The following is a 22,066-nucleotide window of genomic DNA, read 5'->3' as shown; positions in this document are numbered from 1 at the left end:
TGTGTGTATGGATTTATTTATATTTTATTATTTATTTAGTGTTCTGTCTGACGACAGGTCCATATGAACAGGATCCTTCCATCCTTTTCTCGGACTGGGACCTGTTCATATACGTTCTTGGCAGATGATCCAGAAGTGGTTTGCCATTGCCTTCTTCTGTGTGTGAATGAAGTAATTGTTGGGATGCCACGGAGGAAAACTCCGTGTTGCCAAGACCACGGCCTTGCCCAACACAAGTTATAAATTCGGGCACCGCCGGGAATCGAACCCGAGACCCCAGGATTACAAGGCCAGCTTTCTAACCGCTAGACCACCTCATCTTATTATTATTTAGTGTTCTGTCTGACGACAGGTCCATATGAACAGGATCCTTCCATCCTTTTCTCGGACTGGGACCTGTTCATATACGTTCTTGGCAGATGATCCAGAAGTGGTTTGCCATTGCCTTCTTCTGTGTGTGAATGGAGTAATTGTTGGGATGCCACGGAGGAAAACTCCGTGTTGCCTAGACCACGGCCTTGCCCAACACAAGTTATAAATTCGGGCACCGCCGGGAATCGAACCCGAGACCCCAGGATTACAAGGCCAGCGTTCTAACCGCTAGACCACCTCATCTTATTATTATTTAGTGTTCTGTCTGACGACAGGTCCATATGAACAGGATCCTTCCATCCTTTTCTCGGACTGGGACCTGTTCATATACGTTCTTGGCAGATGATCCAGAAGTGGTTTGCCATTGCCTTCTTCTGTGTGTGAATGGAGTAATTGTTGGGATGCCACGGAGAAACCGGGGAAGCCCCCGGAGGAAACCTCCGTGTTGCCTAGACCACGGCCTTGCCCAACACAAGTTATAAATTCGGGCACCCGAGACCCCAGGATTACAAGGCCAGCGTTCTAACCGCTAGACCACCGTGGCTTGTTTGTGTATGAATATATTAATAAATTGTTACTGGAAATATGGACAACGAACAGATACTTTTATTGATGGATGTATGAATAGATGGATGATCAATAGTTGAGAAGTTAAGAGATGTTAATTTCATTTTGCAGGTTATTGGTTAAATAAATACCTACATATATTTATAAATTCACGTCAAAAAATCGTGTATCGGTGCAGTGCAGGTCGTATACCTACCAGGGGCACGTTTGACTCCATTGGGAAGGTACAAGGTTTAAATCCTGGCCGGAAAACGGTAATCCATAATTAAGTATTTTTTTACTATATTAATTCTTTTTAATTTGTGTTTCATCCGTTATTTTTTTATGACAAGTAAATTAATGGCGTTTCAGGAGTAGATGTTGAAAGACAGATGACAAAAACTGGGATTTCTTTGTCAGTGTCATAATTAAGTAACTGTTCAAGCGTCGATTGTTCTGTTTTGTTCGTGTGTGACGTTGAGATTTTTGTGACAGTTGAAAATAAAGAATTGGGCTCTGTTTTTAGTGGAAGGGACATGTTCTGGTAGGCGCGTCATCATTTAACAAGTCGTAAAAAGATCTTCCTGCTCGCTATGAGGAGCCAGTTCTGCCGAGATAAGTTTGGCGTCCTAACATCTGTGGAGCTCTAAGCAGAGTCATAAAAATTATCCAGCAGAGGGAAGTAATTTCTCATAAAACTCGCTAGTGGCAGTTCATTAGCTTGTATTCCAAGTGATAAGTAAGAGCCGTAGAAGAGTTATTTTTAACTAGGGCTTATTTATGCTTCAATTTTCATGCTTTTGATGGCTCAAAGACCGTGGAACGAAACAACAACCAACAATAATTTTGAAAGATGTATTTTAAAATGTTTCATATAGTTTACAGGCGACATATACCGTGAACTCACGAAACTAAGTTGTATTAACGTAAACTTACGACTTAGGAGGATTAAAATCTTCGTAGACTTTGCCAGCGAGGATTATCGTCGTTAAGGTAATGAGTTTTGACGCATAAAAATAAGATGGTAAAGTTGCGTCATATTGTGATATAATAAGTATATATTAAATCTTGTCCGTCTAATCACAATAAATTCTTATTAAATATTAAAATATTACAATAATTAACATTTAAAATATTAAATGGTGTTCTTTATCGAAAAATGCGTCATATTGTGATATAATAAGTATATATTAAATCTTGTCCGTCTAATCACAATAAATTCTTATTAAATATTAAAATATTACAATAATTAACATTTAAAATATTTAAAATATTAAATGATGTTCTTTATCGAAAAATGCGTCATATTGTGATATAATAAGTATATATTAAATCTTGTCCGTCTAATCACAATAAATTCTTATTAAATATTAAAATATTACATTAATTAACATTTAAAATATTTAAAATATTAAATGATGTTCTTTATCGAAAAATGCGTTATATTGTGATATAATAAGTATATATTAAATATTGTCCGTCTAATCACAATAAATTCTTATTAAATATTAAAATATTACAATAATTAACATTTAAAATATTTAAAATATTAAATGATGTTCTTTATCGAATATTTCGATAAAGAACATCATTTAATATTTTAAATATTTTAAATGTTAATTATTGTAATATTTTAATATTTAATAAGAATTTATTGTGATTAGACGGACAAGATTTAATATATGCATAAAAATAAACAAAATTACCACAAGCGTAATTAGAGAATACATTAACGTGCTAATTAATTGTTAATCTAAAACTGAGCATTTATTCCATTCTGTTATTACTGCCCTTCGTCCCACGTGTATCCTGGATGCAGTCCAGATCTTGGGACAGGCCGTGGTGCTTTCTATTCTGCAGGTACCGTGTTCGAATCTCCTCCTGTTCCTTCCAACTTTGAAATCGCTGTCAACGTCACTTAGCCTATATTATTATTCACTAATGACTTCAGAAGTAGGTGTATCGTCGTTACATAATTTAATAATCATAATAGAAACAGCTGTTTATTTCGCCGCTCATTAGATGAGGGTGATTAATGTTTGCAAGAATAATTCAGAGAATTGTTTGTTCTAATACTCTTACCATTACTCGCGTTCATAATCCCCTGTTTCAGCGTTTTATACTACTGGAAAATATAGTTTTATTCGCTTTATATGTCTGTTTCGTAACTTCGTTTTCTGTAGAATTAGGTCTAATTCTAAAAGCTGCTTACTGGTAGCAGCTCTTATAAAATTGAACATTCTGCCATCTGGCGTCATTACTAAGAACATGGCGAGTCATCCGTAACTCACACAGTTAATGCAAGATTCTGCAATAAAATATAAAATCTTAAGTATATATTAAATCTTGTCCGTTTAATCACAATAAATTCTTATTAAATATTAAAATATTACAATAATTAACATTTAAAATATTTAAAATATTAAATGATGTTCTTTATCGAAATATTCGATTTACATTAGACCATAATTTTTCATGTTTCACGACATGTTTCAGTTCCTAAAAGAACCATCCTCAGGTGTATATAATTATATAAAGCTTCAAAACGATAAATAATTTCAAATACAATTTTCATACATTATGCTAGCGTACATTTTTATCAGATTTTTACCAGATATCAAATGATGTTCTTTTTCAGATTTTTATTCCATTTTTAATAACAAGATTTAATATATACTTATTATATCACAATATGACGCAACTTTACCATCTTATAAAATCTTAAGCTCCTGCAACTGTCGTTGCAAACATTTTTGATACAGTTAATATTTAATGAAATGCAAACATTGACGGATCATTCATGTTAACCTGTTTCTTACATATTTTCATCATAGTATAGATTGAAACATTTGGAAATGTTACTATTATAATTACTTCCCACACCTTCTTGTTCTTCCAACGTCTCTCTTTACTTTTGAATCCTCCATTAATTAAAATAATTATTATATTTGTTTACAGTCAAATCACAATAAAATAGTAAGATAAGATAATTAAAATGATTAAAATATCATCTTATGTTCCATATCGAGCATTCGATTTACATCGGAACATTCACAACATGTTTCGGTTTATCAAACCGTCATCAGATATAAATTATAAATTTTTAAACTCAAATTACAATTAATTATAGTTTTTTACAATTTTATAATTTTATCATCTTTCTCAGTATATTTTATGAAAGTTGTGTCTAGATATTATTAATATAACATTATTGTTGAGGCGGTGTTATTGATGTTTATATCAGTCTGTTAAGTAAAAGATTCGAAAACATTAATGAAATATGATTGAATATAGAAAACAAAATGAATTAAAATAATAAATAATAAACATAACCATATATGAAATAGCAATATGGAACATAAGATGATATTTTAATTATCTTAACTTACTATTTTATTGTGATTTGACTGTAAACAAATATAATAATTATTTTAATTAACATCACAATATGACGCAGCTATACTATCTCCTCCATTAATATTAACTCTTGTTGCGAACTTACCAGCTGCGATGACTAGACGATGGCGTTAGGTGATGATGGCAGGAAAAGCAGCGTAGTGACGGAAACTGTCAGTGAATCATTCAAAGGCGTCTGATTAGCGTAGTACACCGACTCACCGCCTCATTAACAAAGCCCGTGGCCGTACATAAGCTCTTAAGTTCCACAATTAGTTTGTTTTGGCATCAAGCGAAAACACGCGAAGAAAGAATTTAAAAAGAACATAGGAAGATTAAAATAAATGAGACGAACATCAAATGAAAGGTGGCTTTATAATTTACGAGTCTGGACCAACTTGCAAAGGAATTCCTCAAATGCTACTTCTAGTGCATAAAACCTCTTCTGTATACAGGGTGACAGTTCGTGTTAGGAAACAGCAGATTTACGTTCCAGTTTTTTTATATTTTAGCGTTTGTCTTCTAACAGCGGTCTTCGACTTATAATCTTCCTTCTCCCCTTAAGAAGTATTTCAACATCTGGTAACGTTTAAAAAAAGAGAGAATTCTGATCTTTTTAACAAGAACTGTGTACATGTGTTATCTTGTTTCACCTGACTGATTGGGCCCCGAGATTTATTTCAAAAAAAAAAAAGAGATGTTGGAATCTGAAAATCTTACGCGCATTCAAGATACATGTGGGTTATTTTTCTACACCAATAAATTACTATCATTTATCAAGAGGATTTTTTTTAAAAAAAAAAGTTATTTAGGGAGTCGAGACGCTGCACTTACACTAATTATTTGAAAATAATTAGCGTTCAGAGGTCACTGGCTTCTGTCAGAATTGGACGTGATATTAGTAAACATGGCACAGATGACGTTTCGGAGCATTGTTTTTGCTTCCGAATAGATGTGTTTAAATTGGTATATAGTTTATCATTTTATCGTTGCCATGATAATGGGTTTACGTGCGTTTCACGACCGTAAAATCACTGCCTTCTGCGTGTGGCTACACAGTTTCCGTGATTTTAATTGAATTTCAAATAAATTAAATCAAATTATTTATTAAAGAAGTTTAATGTTTGTTTATTTATTTACAGCATTTTGTTAAAAAAATGTATTTGTTTAAATCTTGTCAGTCTAATCACAATAAAATTCTATTAAATATTAAAATATTATTATAATTAACATTTAAATATTTAAAATATATTAAATGATGTTCTCTATCGAAATGTTCGATTTACATTAGAATATCACTTTTTACACGACATATTTCAGTTCTAAAAGAACCATCTTCAGGTGTATAAAATTATATAAACTTAAATATAATTTCTTAAATGCAACTTTTAGTCAGATGTTTATCAGATTTTAAATGATGTTTTCTTCTAGATTTATTGTATTTTTAATATCGTATTCGAAGTTGTTCCGTATGTACGTCGTGCTTAACATGATTTTGTGTGGGTGAACGTTTTGTTGTTGTTTTTGTATCATCCAGAAATGAAGTTGTGGAGGAGTTACGTCCGTCTGGAAGTACAGAACAACTTCGAATACGATATTAAAAAATACAATAAAATCTGGAAGAAAACATCATTTGAAATCTGATAAACATCTGACTAAAAGTTGCATTTAAGAAATTATATTTAAGTTTATATAATTTTATACACCTGAAGATGGTTCTTTTAGAACTGAAACCTGTCGTGTAAAAAGTGATGTTCTAATGTAAATCGAACATTTCGATAGAGAACATCATTTAATATATTTTAAATATTTAAATGTTAATTACAGTAATATTTTAATATTTAATAGAATTTTATTGTGATTAGACTGACAAGATTTAAACAAATATATATTTATCACAATATGACGCAACTTTATCATCTCTTAAAAAAATTTGTTTTACTTCGTAAACGTTGGCCTAGCATTAGACAGTCCATATTATAGTTTGTAGTTCCACTAGATACCTCGGCATTTGTTCAAAATTCACTCACGGGAAAGTAATTGGTGCTTGTTGGCCTGCATTTTGTGAAATAATTATATTGATCAAGACGGAATCTCATGTGTGATTGTTTTTTTTATCAAAAGGCAGCAATGTTATTTGACGTAAAAGTACAGGAAATCTAAATTAGAATACAATTATATATCATATTGCTCGCATTATTTTTAATTAAATATATTCAAAAGTTATGAACTGAATAGCTGTTGTCCACCTCGATGAATAAAACCCACGTAAGGACTCATGTCTTTTTAACAGGAATTGAGCTGATAAGAGCTAAAGTGGTATAAATCAACAAAGGTATTAAAAAGATTGTTGTAGGTATAAGTTCTTATTTGATTTATTCACTGTAATCAATAAAAATAAGTTTGTACTACAGTTTATAAAATTTCTTGGCAATGAAACCAAATTATCAGACGTTTTTTTCATTTGGCATTAACAAGAAAACTCGTTTTGTACAAAATCAAAACATATAAAGCGAAGCTTTCGCGGTGACTGAAGTTGACGAAAGATTCTCGGGTTACAAGTCGCGTCAGGTTGCTTATAACCCGAGAATCTTTCGTCAAAATTTAAATAATTTAACTTATGTCACTTTAGCTCGAATGAGCCAAATTTGTTTGTCATGGGAACTGTTACTTGCTGCCTTCACCATCAGGGCGATGATGTTGCAGGTAGCCGGTACTCTGAAAATTCGGTAAACTTCTACCAGGCTACAACCCCGAAGACAGCCATCTTCATGCTCGCCACCGTGAGAACAGCAAATTGTAATCATTCTCGAACCTTCTCAATCTGCTTTCTCCACTCAGGAGATAATACAAAACTACGAGAGAAATTATAATTTTGTATATTTTAATATTTAGGTTTATTTTATTCGTAAGAGACTTTTTCATGAATGCAACTTAGATTTATTGTGAGAGATTTCACTGTACACATTTTCGAAGCAGAGTAACTATGAAGTGATACTGTAGGAGGCTGCTTTGTATAAAATAGACGTTAGTTGGCTCTAGCGCACGTCGTGGAAAGGATTCGTCTAATTGCGGTTGTCGGTTTTTGTGTGGAACGGAAGTTGTCCTGCCAACTGTCGAGAGGAAAGTCCATTAGCCCGCCACTGAGCTCGCCACCGTCGCACCTCGTTGAGACTAAATCTGTCGTGACTTCGTTTCTTTTAAAATTGTAATTTGGTACAGAAGGATGAGGACGCGTTTAGTTTCGTGGAAAAGGGGTGCAAGTTTATTTGAAGTAATTATCTTCTCGTTACGAGAACTATTTCACAGTTTCAGAATAATATTTACAGGCTGTTAGATACAGAGGCGTCACTCACTGGCGCGTGAGTGGGTCTTTCATTTATGGACTCGCATGGTGTGGACTTGTAATCCTGGGGTCTCGGGTTCGATTCCCGCCGGTGCCCGAATTTATAACTTGTGTTGGGCAAGGCCGTGGTCTAGGCAACACGGAGTTTTCCTCCGGTGGCTTCTCCGGTTTCTCCGTGGCATCCCAACAATTACTCCATTCACACACAGAAGAAGGCAATGGCAAACCACTTCTGGATCATCTGCCAAGAACGTATATTATCAGGTCCCAGTCCGAGAAAAGGATGGAAGGATCCTGTTCATATGGACCTGTCGTCAGACAGAACACTAAATAAATAAAATAAATGGTCCAAACAGCTCAGTAGGAAGTCATGAGACGAGGAACTTTTACGTGATGTAGGTCTAATGGATGCCTCTCCATCGTATCTAAGTCAAAATACCTGTCCGTCCGTCTGTTATTTACGAAATCTTAAACCTCCTCATGCATAAACAAGGCCGTATGTTGTAATACGAATTTTTATTTCTGTATTGGAGTGCCATGTTCTTGTAATGTTCCTCTTCAAACAATAAATTTTAAAATGAATAAATTTATGCACATAACCAGTTATTCGTTACATATCTTATACTGCCCTTACAGTGATATATTTCGGGCTAAATTGTCCATCTTAAAACTTCACTATCGTCTCAGACTATTATGTTATGTGCACTGTAATTGTAATCTATTCAATTGACTGTTGGTAAATTATGATTAGTTTAGTAGGTGTAATGGAGTATTTAGAAGCTAACATGGATGCAGAAATTCCCTATTTGCCTTAAATTACGATATTTATTAAGTTAGAATATATTTATGTTTGTATATCCGCTGAAGGTTATAACAGTTACTATAGGTTAAAATATGTTAAAAATATATTCCTCGTTTGTTAACACTCCATATTTATGTCGCGTTGTCCTGTCATTGATTAAAGTGAACTGAACGTTACGTCCATTTTAATGTCAGAGTTGCAAATTACGTCTAAGAATTGCATGTACTTTAATGTGAATACGTCACTAACTTTAGGAAAACAAGGTGTCTCTACGCGTATATTTTATAATCCCAGTTTTAATTTACGTGAACAGCATATTTAAAAGTTCCTACCTGACAATGACCTCGGTCGAAACATGTTGTGAATGATTTCATGGAAATAATATTTTGAACGAGAAATTGTTTAAATGTTTCTGACCTTCTAATTTAAGTGTGGCATGAGTATTTGGAACGAAATGTAAGTAGAGTTATAAGACTTGCCCCAAACTCCTAATTAATGTATAGGCTAAATATATTTTGAGTTTTATGAAACTATGTCTTACGCCAGAAGAATCTATTCTCATACCAAATCTTTTAAAGAAACATGTTTACGTTATCTTCCCGTACGATATATTTCTACTCTCAGAAGTTTTCTGTTTCCATCAGTTTTTGTACGCATCGACATTCGATTATTATCGAGCTTTACATGAAAAGCCTGCACCTTGGAGTTAGTTAATAACATGGGGGCATGAATGTAACTAACATGTTTCGAATAAGGAGTATTTCACTAATGTCATTGTTCCACTGAGATTACTTTTTGCAGCAAACATAAAAGAGTGTTAAGAGCTTCGGATGTTTGACGCTGATAGTCGCTGGCTGCAGACATTTTTGAATGGCAATGAAGAACGACGTTCCTTCGTAATTAGACAGCATTTAGCGCGCAGTTTGTCTTAGAGGAGGCAGTTCTCTCGGAGCTGCGCGGCTAATTAAAGTTGTTACTATGCAAGATGGCTGACTTCTTAAATAAAAAAAACCTGTTTTTTTTAATGAATATATCTTCCAGTCCTTTAACTGTCGCTGTGCTGTTGTCAGCTCTCCGATTATTTGCATAAATCAATTAAATTTAATCCCAATCAAATTTGATACTACGTTTTTCGAAATTCGCGGGGGGGGGGTTCTTTTTCTTGTAGGATTTGATGTTTTCATGGCGGTGAGTCCGAAGATGGTTGTCTTCTGGGTTGTTGCGCCGTGTAGAAGTTTGCCGACGTTTCAGAGGTTCTTGCTGCCTCCATCATCAGGACGGAGATTAAGCCGCGCGTGTTGAATCGGTTTGAAATATAAGTATCAGTCAGTCAAGAAAGACAGAGCGCTTATGATGGACACAACAAGTACGTCTGGAACGTCGGTAAACTTCTACAAGACTACACGGCGCTACAAACCAGAAGACAACCAACTTCTCTTTTATCTTGGTTTCTGGGATAAAACAGTGTACACTGAATTTGCATCCGCGTCGTGTGTCTACTTTTATAGTGAGTGCCACTAATAACTCCGGGCTGTGAAATTGACCGAACGCTTGTGGTCCCATTTAATGACATGCCGAAGGAATCGCGACTGATTAATGACTGTGCTGTTTCTTTGCATGGCTTACTGAAGTAACTCCGACATCCCGTCCTGGGTAGCCATGTATTAGTCGAACCATTGCTTCATGCCTACACTTTTAATTCCTGTTAATGACTGCATTGTACGAGGTGCAATCGGAAAGTTTCAAGACTGCGCGTATAAAAACCCGTACACTTATCTCAGGTACTAAATTCATCCATCACCCTCGAAGTAGTTCCCCTGGGAGTGAACACAACGATCCCAGCGCCGCTGCCAAGCCTGGAAGCATCCCTGGAAATCTTTCTTTGTCAGCCTGTCAAGCACCATCTGCGATTCTGCCTGAATCTCTTCTATCGTCTCAAATCTCCTTCCCTTTGGATGAATTTTCATCTTTGGGAAGAGGAAGAAGTCACACGGCGAATAAGGAGGGTGCGGGATGACGGCCATGGTGTTTGAGGCCAAAAACTGCCGAACTTTGAGGGCGGTGTGCGCTGGCGCGTTGTCATGATGCGTCGCATGTGGAGTTCTTCCTTTAGAATCAGCAGACAGGTCCCATAGCCTATCCCAACAATGTCGCAAAAGTCGTTGATGGTACGACGTCGATCTTCGTGAATGGCCTGCCGAATCTTCGTAACATTTTCGGGCGTTGTGCTCGAAGATGGTCGTCCAGAACGCTCGTCATCATCGACAGAGGTTCGGCCATTTTTAAAACGTGAATGCCACACAAAAGTTTGTGCACGACCAATTGCGGACTCCCCAAATGCTTGCTTTAGCATTTCTTAGGTTTCCGTAGCCGTTTAGGCGAGTCTTTGGCAAGAGATTCAGGCAGAATCGCAGATAAGTGTACGGGTTTTTTTTAATACGCGAAGTCTGGAAACTTTCCGATCGCACCTCGTACGTACATGTAAATGTCTATAGTTTTATAATAGTGGAGGACTCCGTGGGTAAGGAGTAGCATTTTTAGTCGAAGGTTTATGTATTCATTTATTTACCTATGTCCTGTTTAAGGACACTTGTCAGTAGATAAAACCATATAGTCCCAAAATATGGTCGTAACTTATTCGTGAATGTAAATTGTATTTGTTACCGCCGTCCACAAATATTTCACCTTTGATGCGACATTTCCGAAGGATTTTTTTAGCCATCTTAATTTTACTTCTGGCGACAAGACATAAAAATATAGTTTTTTCAGCATTTATTTCTAGAAAAATCTCCTTGCTAGTCTGTAACAGAGTCTCTGTGTTATTGTAGATAATAGTACAAGTGTAGGACAGCGTGTATCGTCGTCTGAATGAACAGAAGTGTACGCTGACATTTTGCATTTCCTCCTACTCTCCTTCAGTTACTAAACCCCTCTGTTCACCTTGCCGTAACCCTCGCTTCAATCCCAGTACAGGTAACTTATCGTTTCACCGTATTCCTCCAACCGCGGAGTAACCACGTATCGATAAAGTCACAAAGGCATATTAAAGAACTGAAAATAATTTCAGTATCCGTTACCAGTCTTGTTTGTTTAAACAGCTGAAGGTTTATGCACGCTTGAGATGGAATGCCTCTTGAAGTGTGGTCTCTGTGCGTGTTGCCACAATGTTTGTATAATTTACACCTCCTAATTTATTTAAAACGAGACACCTTCTTGGCATCTTGCCTTTGCAGTGTCTGCTGGTAGCCTCTGATTATACTGTGAAGGACTTGGGGTTCTCACAGTGGCGAATACAAAGATGGCTGTCTCCTGGGTTGTAGGTCTCCGTGTAGTCTGGTAGAAGTTTGCATCTCAATTCCGGACAAAATTACTCCTTATTCTAAAATTACTCGCTTAGGCAAACCACCTGTTGCCAGACGATGTTTTTTCTGGGGTCCGGGTAAGATTTGTATTGCATCTGTCACCATTTTACCACCCAACTTCAACCAAAAATTATGAAGTGAATAATTAATGAAAATAAATAAGATTTATCAAAGAAAATAGTCGAGTAGTATGTGAACTTCTTTGCCTAGGATTTTTGTAGCTGCTGTGAAGTGTTAATAAATTTGCCTCATTTATAAGTCGGAATCCCACAGATCGCTAAAAGGGGTCGGAGTGACCCCAAGTTTTGAATGGTTAAGAACCCACCATTTGAACTCAGTCTAGACAGTAAAGTTTGAGGCTGTGTAATAAATGTCCATTTAGCTCGTATATATTCAGGCAGCAACGTCTTATCAATTCCAGAGCTTCCTAGTGGGAAGACACGATTCGTTCTACAGATTAAATTAATAAAGTAATTTCATACCGAAGGAATAATTGCGGTAATCACACCACAAAGAGTTCTGAACAGTTTTGGTAGAGAGGTTACAACTTACCTAAGTACAAAACTTAAAAAATGGAATGCCAAAACAGAATTTTCAAATGGAATTTTACGTAATATTCCTGTATATGAAACGTGTTAATGTAGTTAACAGGAGAAATACTTTGTTAGATGTGTTCAAACACGACTTAAAGATATCCGTCTCCATATCAGATTCCTAAGGCCCAGCTCCCTCGCAGGGGTGGCCAACCGTACGCTCTCAGGGGTTCTACTTGTGCCCGCTGGAATTTATAAATGTTTATAATAATTTACCGACAGTTGGCTGTGTTCTGGATTGTTTGGCCGAGTAGTCTGGTAGAAGTTTACAGACGTTTCAGAGGTCCTTGCTGCCTCCATCATCTAGGCGATGCATTTTTTTCTGGTCGGGTTTGCTGTTTTCCAGTGTGTGAAGTTATCACTGAGCATTTAAATTAAGACAGAAGACTTTTTATATTCAATGTTTTAAGCGTTGGCCGGGCTGATACGGTCCACGTGAACGCCTGTAGTCAATAACTGATCGGAAAGGCTGGAGGAAAGCGGTCGTGGTCGGTTTTAACGTTCTGTCCGAGTATTTTCTTGGAGGGTCTGAGGAAAATGGTGAATAGTCTCTGGATATCCGGTCTCAGGGTCGAGATTTGAACGCGTGACCTGACGAATACGAAATAATAGTTTTAACCACCCAAAACAACGTCCTATGTTTTGTAATTATCAATTCATTTTAAGACCACTTTAAATTTGGCCTTGATTTCGTTGTCTTTTTCGGAACATCCTTTGTGTACGCTGTCTACTTTTACCTGCGTTTCTACTGTTTACGAAGATCATCTGTTGTCATAGTTTGATCGCTACGAGCCACTTCCTCCGTTCGCGTGTTCGCCATTGTTTTCGTATTTATGAAACCACCCTCACTGCGCTTTGTATATATATCTGAATTATTGTGGAGAATTAATAACATGATTAGTGGACCTATAATTGTACGCTTTCTTTCACTAATTTTTCGGATCGTGGATTCATGCAACTCATGTTGTTTCCTGTAATTTATGACATGTGTAAGCCTCAACAGCGGTTCTGAAATCGATTCCTTGAGAGTGCTGACATAAGCGGTGGTGACCCGGAAGCTCTGTTATCAAGGTTGAATCACGGAGTTTTCTTTACGTACTGGTCATTGTTTTTCAGTAAACCCTCCTCTAACGCGGATACGCGTGAAAATAAATGCGAAGAATTATTTACAGAATGCAAAACAAATCTATTATACGCGGTCTGCCAAACACGCTGTGTTAGCACACGAAAAATACCAATTCTGCTTAAAAGGCTGGAGGCGAGTTACCTTATGAATTCTACGTTTATGACAAAGTTGGTTAGCTTCATTAAGCGTTTATGCTGTGGATGTAAATCGCTTTATGTTTTGAGCTATGTAACTTTATTTTGTGTTATTTAACCTCGAAGGTTACACAGCGTCGAGACGGGGAAATTATTACGAATGCCGAATAGACAAGGATTTGGAATGATTATATCGTGACCAACCATTACGACATTCGCCTTGAGAGAATGGAGGAAATCACAAGACCTCCCTACCAGGACATCCGGTAATCCCTGACTAGGTTCAAAATTGCTGTCTCCCGAATGCAAATGTAAAACATTGCAGGTACAACAAGCGTCTCTGGATTAGAAGTTTTCATCGCCCTGGTGATGGAGGCAGCAATGACCTCTGAAACGTTGGTTAACATCGACCAGACTACACAGCGCAACAACCCAGAAGACAGAAATCTTCATACCCTGATGACGGAGGCAGTATGACCTCTGAAACGTTGGTAAACATCGACCAGACTACACAGCGCAACAACCCAGAAGACAGAAGTCTTCATACTCATCGCCCTGATGATGGAGGCAGTATGACCTCTGAAACGTTGGTTAACATCGACCAGACTACACAGCGCAACAACCCAGAAGACAGAAGTCTTCATACTCATCGCCCTGATGATGGAGGCAGTATGACCTCTGAAACGTTGGTAAACATCGACCAGAACACACGGCGCAACAACTCAGAAGACAGCCATCTTCACGTTGCATGTACTTTTAATAAAGTCTGGATCGCATTAGTACAAGAATGTTGAACAGGGACCTCGGATGTGGCGTGAAGAACGCCTTTGAATTGTCAGTGTACTCCAAAGAGTACACATTTCCAATATTTTGATATAAGGGGCGAGAAAATAACAGAATAAAACATTTGCACTCACCGCTGTGCTGTCCGTGATTCGAGCCCTCCGCGTCGATCAGTGTAGTGGAGACTACTCCACCGCACTCCAGCACTCCTGGAGACACCTGGACCGTCAGATCGTCCATCTCTTCCTCGAGCGACACGTCCTGTTCCTCGCAGTCACTGCAGCATCCTCGCCGGACTCCCACTGACGAGGAATCCGCTCGCACTATAGAAGTGATCGTCGTAGTTCTCCCATACGAACAATGTCTGTCTTCTTCAGGCACTCTCTGCCGAGCATTGTCTGTCGCTGGTTGTTGACTGTTGCCGGTTAGACCGACTGTCATCGGTTCCAGAGAATCTTCCGAGGTTATTCCTGAGCATACATCTGACGCAGCTGATGTCACGGACAGAAGTTTCTCGATTGAAAATGCGTGTGACGGACGTTTGCTTTGTAATGTAGTGTTATCAGTGTTAAAATCACATGTTCCACTTACTAAAGATGTTTCGCTTTCGGCCATGTTGTCGCAACGCAGTAATAAAAGAGCTCTTGATTTTTAAAATCAAATGCGTAGTTTTCTTTCAGTCTCACGGATTTGTGCTGTCCTCCTGACCATGGCGTAACGAGCCTGCAAGGAAAACAGAAGAAATCAGACCGGAAAATAAATGAAGAACTCCCTTAAAGTTATTAAAGCCCAGTGGTACCTATATGTACCACCCGCTTCAAAAGATATTTACTCTTCACGTTGTGTTCGTGTGTTTCGTATGATTCTCGCTGTAAACAGCGATTAATTTGTTCATTTTTTTAACTGCAAAGAGTTGTTTTCTTTGAGGTACGGGCTTAATTCTTAAATATTATTTATACAGACATGGAAAGCCGAGTTACCATATGCTATTGGCGCACATTGCCCTGGATAATGAAAGCCTCTTCTGGGTGGAATGAATGAATTTGTTTTACTACATGTTTTTAGTTTATTTAACGAAGTGTCAGTACATCAATACATGAATAGTGAATTGGAATGGATATGGAAGGAAACGATAGTGGCTCTAATGTAAGGAGGTAGGCCTGCTGTCCTGGTATTGTCTGAGGAGCTGAAGAAAACCACGAAATGAGTCAAGATAGTTGGTCTCCGAATCGAGATTTGATTCTAGGACGCGTGAATACGAAGGAATAGTAAGGGGTGAGACTCGAGGAGTTGTAAATGCTGAAGTGATTCTCTGACAGGGGCGAATTTTGTGTCGAAAGAATTGCGTGCACTGTGAACGCACTTTTTGGGAAAAGTTAAACGACTGAAGAAAAGAGAGAAGTTGGAAGACGTGAGGACGTTGTTGAAATGAGGCGTAATTTTGCGAACCTTCTCGAGTAGCTGTTAGTTTATGAAGAAGACGTTGCTCCATGGAATTTGTTTGTTAGTTGGCGACTTATTAAAGAATGCGAATGTCCCAGTGTTTAATTTTCTCTATTTTTAAGTTTCTTTCAATTACGTCCAAGTTTTCGCCTTTAGCTATGTAATTTTTTTTTAAAAAAATATTTTCGTAGCTTTATATGAGAGACGAAGTTTCAGACGTATATGAAACAACTGAAATTATAATTGGTTATATTTTGATATTTATGAATCTACGTACATGGATATGAATAAACTGAAATAATGTATTTCCCATATTTAATACGCTCTTAATTTTGTAAAAAAATAGGGCCTACAATTCTATTTTTTGATGTTACCAAGTTGGATCTGTGATTATACCACGTTTTCGAAGAACTTATAATCTTTTTTGTAGACCTATGATTTTGTACTGCATTCTGGTGATGAGACATAACACAGAGATCCTTAAAATGGTAAAGTTGCGTCATATTGTGATATAATAAGTATATATTAAATCTTGTTATTAAAAATGGAATAAAAATCTGAAAAAGAACGTCATTTGATATCTGGTAAAAATCTGATAAAAATGTACGCTAGCATAATGTATGAAAATTGTATTTGAATTATTTATCGTTTTGAAGCTTTATATAATTATATACACCTGAAGATGGTTATTGTAGGAACTGAAACATGTCGTGAAACATGAAAAATGATGGTCTAATGTAAATCGAATATTTCGATAAAGAACATCATTTAATATTTTAAATATTTTAAATGTTTTAAATGTTGAAATGTTAATTATTGTAATGTTTTAATATTTAATAAGAATTATTGTGATTAGACGGACAAGATTTAATATATACAGAGATCCTTACTTATTTATCTCTGGCTTTATTTCTAGATCAGTCTCTTTATTGGCGTGTAATAATTTCGTTTAGGTCTCTTATTTTTATGACATGTTTTCACGTGATACATTTATATGATCATCAAACAGTGTATAATTAAATAAAGTAAGATAAATTCAGCTCTCCACCTCTAATCAACCTTATGATATGTTATATTCACCATAAAAGTAAGCGGTTCAATCTGTCATCGCTACCGTGAACAGTAAGATAAAAAATTCACACGCACTCCGCGGAGTTGAACTCACTTTCAAGCGCAGGACACGCGACACTTTAGCCACCGTGTACTTCGAAACTAATTTGATGAGGACTTGCGTTTGGGTGACGGGACAGTGAGGGGAGGAGCCTGGGTCTCCCCTTTACTTACCGCGCGGAATAGCCAATGGGGAACGTCGGTGGATTTTTCTCCAGTCTCTGCATATTATTTATCTTGAAAAGTACTCGTGCAAAAGTGACATTAAGGTCCGCGTAGCAATTGTCATCACAACGACAAAGAATCGTGAACATTAAACTCAGGCCTGCCTGAAGATTTCATTTCACGGGGAGTTTTTAAAATTGTTTATCAGTCTTCGTTGTATTATAAATAATCACTGTTACTGGTTCAGAAACCTTTTTTTTCCGGATAGCTTAGAAGACATGGTCGATCCGATAGATGGTTATTTCGTACACATCACGCAAATAACACATGGTAAGCCATTTTCTTATAAAATGTAGTCATTATCTTAGCCAGAAATACTCTGTCAATATGGCATCTGACATTTGATGACAATCTGGAGTTTTAACATTTTTTTGGGGCACGCGATCGTCAGTGAAGAAACAGTGAATTGTTACGAATATTTTCAAACGTTCGCTGGCACAAACGAGACCCTCTGAGGGCACCGAGGCTCTGTGATTGTGATTCATTTCCTGCACTGTATTTAACGAAGCAAAAATACAAAGTAAGATTTGAGGTTTTCACAGCGGTGAGTATGAAGATTTCTGTCTTCTGGGTTGTTGCGCTGTGTAGTCTGGTCGATGTTTACCAACGTTTCAGAGGTCATACTGCCTCCATCATCAGGGCGATGAGTATGAAGATTTCCGTCTTCTGGGTTGTTGCGCTGTGTAGTATGGTCGATGTTTACCAACGTTTCAGAGGTCATACTGCCTCCATCATCAGGGCGATGAGTATGAAGATTTCTGTCTTCTGGGTTGTTGCGCTGTGTAGTCTGGTCGATGTTTACCAACGTTTCAGAGGTCATACTGCCTCCATCATCAGGGCGATGAGTATGAAGATTTCTGTCTTCTGGGTTGTTGCGCTGTTTAGTCTGGTCGATGTTTACCAACGTTTCAGAGGTCATACTGCCTCCATCATCAGGGCGATGAGTATGAAGATTTCTGTCTTCTGGGTTGTTGCGCTGTGTAGTCTGGTCGATGTTTACCAACGTTTCAGAGGTCATACTGCCTCCATCATCAGGGCGATGAGTATGAAGATTTCTGTCTTCTGGGTTGTTGCGCTGTTTAGTCTGGTCGATGTTTACCAACGTTTCAGAGGTCATACTGCCTCCATCATCAGGGCGATGAGTATGAAGATTTCTGTCTTCTGGGTTGTTGCGCTGTTTAGTCTGGTCGATGTTTACCAACGTTTCAGAGGTCATACTGCCTCCATCATCAGGGCGATGAGTATGAAGATTTCTGTCTTCTGGGTTGTTGCGCTGTGTAGTCTGGTCGATGTTTACCAACGTTTCAGAGGTCATACTGCCTCCGTCATCAGGGCGATGAGTATGAAGATTTCTGTCTTCTGGGTTGTTGCGCTCTGTAGTCTGGTCGATGTTAACCAACGTTTCAGAGGTCATACTGCCTCCATCATCAGGGCGATGAGTATGAAGATTTCTGTCTTCTGGGTTGTTGCGCTGTTTAGTCTGGTCGATGTTTACCAACGTTTCAGAGGTCATACTGCCTCCATCATCAGGGCGATGAGTATGAAGATTTCTGTCTTCTGGGTTGTTGCGCTGTTTAGTCTGGTCGATGTTTACCAACGTTTCAGAGGTCATACTGCCTCCATCATCAGGGCGATGAGTATGAAGATTTCTGTCTTCTGGGTTGTTGCGCTGTGTAGTCTGGTCGATGTTTACCAACGTTTCAGAGGTCATACTGCCTCCATCATCAGGGCGATGAGTATGAAGATTTCTGTCTTCTGGGTTGTTGCGCTGTGTAGTCTGGTCGATGTTTACCAACGTTTCAGAGGTCATACTGCCTCCATCATCAGGGCGATGAGTATGAAGATTTCTGTCTTCTGGGTTGTTGCGCTGTTTAGTCTGGTCGATGTTTACCAACGTTTCAGAGGTCATACTGCCTCCATCATCAGGGCGATGAGTATGAAGATTTCTGTCTTCTGGGTTGTTGCGCTGTGTAGTCTGGTCGATGTTTACCAACGTTTCAGAGGTCATACTGCCTCCGTCATCAGGGCGATGAGTATGAAGATTTCTGTCTTCTGGGTTGTTGCGCTCTGTAGTCTGGTCGATGTTAACCAACGTTTCAGAGGTCATACTGCCTCCGTCATCAGGGCGATGAGTATGAAGATTTCTGTCTTCTGAGTTATTGCGCTGTGTAGTCTGGTCGATGTTTACCAACGTTTCAGAGGTCATACTGCCTCCATCATCAGGGCGATTCTTAGTATGAAGATTTCTCTCTTCTGGGTTGTTGCGCTGTGTAGTCTGGTCGATGTTTACCAACGTTTCAGAGGTCATACTGCCTCCATCATCAGGGCGATGAGTATGAAGATTTCTCTCTTCTGGGTTGTTGCGCTGTGTAGTCTGGTCGATGTTTACCAACGTTTCAGAGGTCATACTGCCTCCATCATTAGGGCGATGAATATTCAGAAAGCTTCAAAAATACAAAGTTGTAGGTTTCAATGGACAAATGAAAATGAACTGAAAAATCACATGAAAACGTTCACAGAACATCCTTACCATATTACTCGCTTTCCTTTAAGTCCATCTGGCGAGATGCCTCCACGCCCCTTAACACTATCAAGACGTGGTGCTCATGTGCAATGGAAGCTTTAACCTTAATCTAATCTTCTTGATTTTGCACTCTGTGTTATTTTAGAATTCAGATATGTCGCTCCTGTTTTGTTTTGAAAATGATTTCTTAATTTATCTTTGCATTAAGTTCCATAACCATACAAAATAGTGAGCTATATCGAATCTTAGACGCCGTCAAATGTAGACGCTGCCCGATTTAAGAAATTTTAAAATAAATGCAATATTGAAATCACGGCTGTGCATCTAAATGCACACACCGGTGATCCTGTTGGTGAGAACAGAGACCACTGACGGACAGTAAATGAACCTCTGAGTCCCATAAAAGTTTCTTCACCAACTGAGCGATTGTTCGCTTCTGAAGGACTCTTGGAAATCGAAGCTTCAGTGTCAAAATCGAATGCTCCCACCAGACCACTAAAATTGGAGGAATATAAAAGAAATGTTTTACTGTTTAACACAAGAGAACATTTATTCAGCCCAGTTCTTTATTTTAACGTACTAATTACACAGGCCTATATAAATTAAACGCAGTAAAACGTTCTAGTACCGAGGATTCGCCAACGTAACGAAGCCTCGTGAGCGTCATAGTCCCTTGTTGCAGGACTAATGCCAGTTGTGTGGCTGGATGCGACAGGCCACGCCTTCGGGGTTGATACGCATGTCACCCTTGATTAACGAGACAACCTAATTAAATCGTGAGATGAACCTCGGAACGCAGCGAAAAGCCACCCGACGAAGTCAAACTGTGGGTCCAACTTTGTGCCAGGATGTGGGTTGTTAGAATAGACGATACCGTTTAAAAGCAAATCAGTTCAGACGACTTTCTCGGACAGCGTGAGCCATTAAACAGGGATTCTGTGTATTCCCAGGGTCTCTCGCCCGTGCTTCTGTGGGTCAGAATTGCCTTATCTCGTATTGTTACTGCAGTCTGCAAGATACGCCAGAGACCGACAACAATGCAGAAAGAACTGAGGAAAATAAACGACATTTTAAACGACTTCCATAAATTGCTATTGTTGACGGTACATTGATTGTGCATTGTTCGGCCACATTATTAACCCATCTCATAAAGCTTCTGAGTAGTTGTCAATTGTTAGCAGCTTATATTAGTCTCGATCAACAATGACCTGCCTCAGAACAACAATGGCACACGAGTGAGTCACAGGATTGGCCATTAAACTTCAGCTTAGGACAAAACAGGAATCTAGGGTTCATTAAATTTCTGAAAAGGCAGAAAAAGATATTTTTAGGATGAGTGAAAATTTTGTTTATACTAATTAGTAGTTTTCCAGATTCACCACAGCTTTTCAGAGAAGTCAGATTTAAGTTACAACAAAGAATAAACAATTTTTAATTACGATTATGACATAAACTAACTTTCTCACCTTTGAAGACAATGTGTAATATAATCAATGCAATAATTACCTGTAAAATGTGAAACTTGCATGAATGGTCTGAGTCACTTCCAGAGATGTAGTTTTAAAACCATTAAAGTTATAGTAATTGAAATTTTCAAAAATATGTTACGCGTAATTTTTCTCTCTTAAGGCCCCTCGCAATCTCAGTCTCAATCAGGGTCTCCCGAGTGTCCCTGTTTCCTCGCTTCTGCCATTAAAATACCCCAAATCGAAACCATTTTAACAATCAACAATAACCCTAATTGTTGTCCTCCGCGTTACGAACTTTAAGTGACATTTTCTGTCATCACATTTTAACAGAAGACGAAATAATTGATCTTATGTCTTCAGTAAACGAATGTAATCACCACAGAGGGATTAGAAAGTCGGACAAAATGTATTTGGAACGTTAACGCGACAGTTAGCCGATCATTCAGTCTGTCTGCAGGGCGACGTGGCAACTTCCAGGATGCGATGTTGGCGCCACCATCCGATACTTCCGTGCCCCGTTCTGCAGTGGCCACAAATCATTCCAAAGCCGTGATTAGACACCCCCCCCCCTCTTGCGACAAATTCTTAACATACCAGCAATATTGAAGATATTTATGTCACATGTGGAAGGGCCACTAATTGACGCTACATTTTATGGGGCAATATTCTTTATTTTCTGGTTCGTTCTTAGGTGATGATCTGGTCTCAGCTGCGATATCGCTAAAATGGTTCTGATAAAATTACAATCTACTTAAGTCAAACATAATTAAGGACCAACAACTGGAATAATGACATCTTTCAAACTGCAACCTATAAGGTCTATTTTTTGACGTAA

At 38.0% G+C, this 22,066-nt stretch overlaps 2 protein-coding genes across 3 annotated transcripts in view; one reads left to right on the top strand and one right to left on the bottom strand.

Moving 5' to 3' along the window:
• RabX1 (RAS oncogene family member RabX1) overlaps window positions 1–22,066 on the top strand; it is a 45,484-nt gene that overhangs the window by 3,318 nt on the left and 20,100 nt on the right. The gene's annotated exons all lie outside the window — the stretch shown is intronic.
• The window catches only part of lms (lateral muscles scarcer), a 27,707-nt gene extending 5,641 nt beyond the window's left edge, over window positions 1–22,066 (bottom strand). Inside the window, exons 1-2 of one of the 2 annotated variants that reach the window (XM_022082654.2) lie at window positions 21,269–22,066; window positions 14,595–15,183 (exon numbers count right to left, since the gene is read on the bottom strand). In XM_022082654.2, coding sequence (XP_021938346.2) covers window positions 14,595–15,075 — 481 coding nt within the window. In that variant the 5' untranslated portion in view covers window positions 15,076–15,183; window positions 21,269–22,066. Of the gene's footprint in view, window positions 1–14,594; window positions 15,184–16,983; window positions 17,102–21,268 lie in introns of those variants that run through there. The other variant, XM_022082653.2, reaches the window with a different exon arrangement.

This window comes from Zootermopsis nevadensis, unplaced genomic scaffold (assembly GCF_977971745.1).
Source record: "Zootermopsis nevadensis isolate Lab colony 2312 unplaced genomic scaffold, Znev_1.0 Znev_ptg000050l, whole genome shotgun sequence".
Classification (NCBI taxonomy): Eukaryota; Metazoa; Arthropoda; class Insecta; order Blattodea; family Termopsidae; genus Zootermopsis; species Zootermopsis nevadensis.
This window is presented reverse-complemented; position numbering and strand designations above follow the sequence as displayed.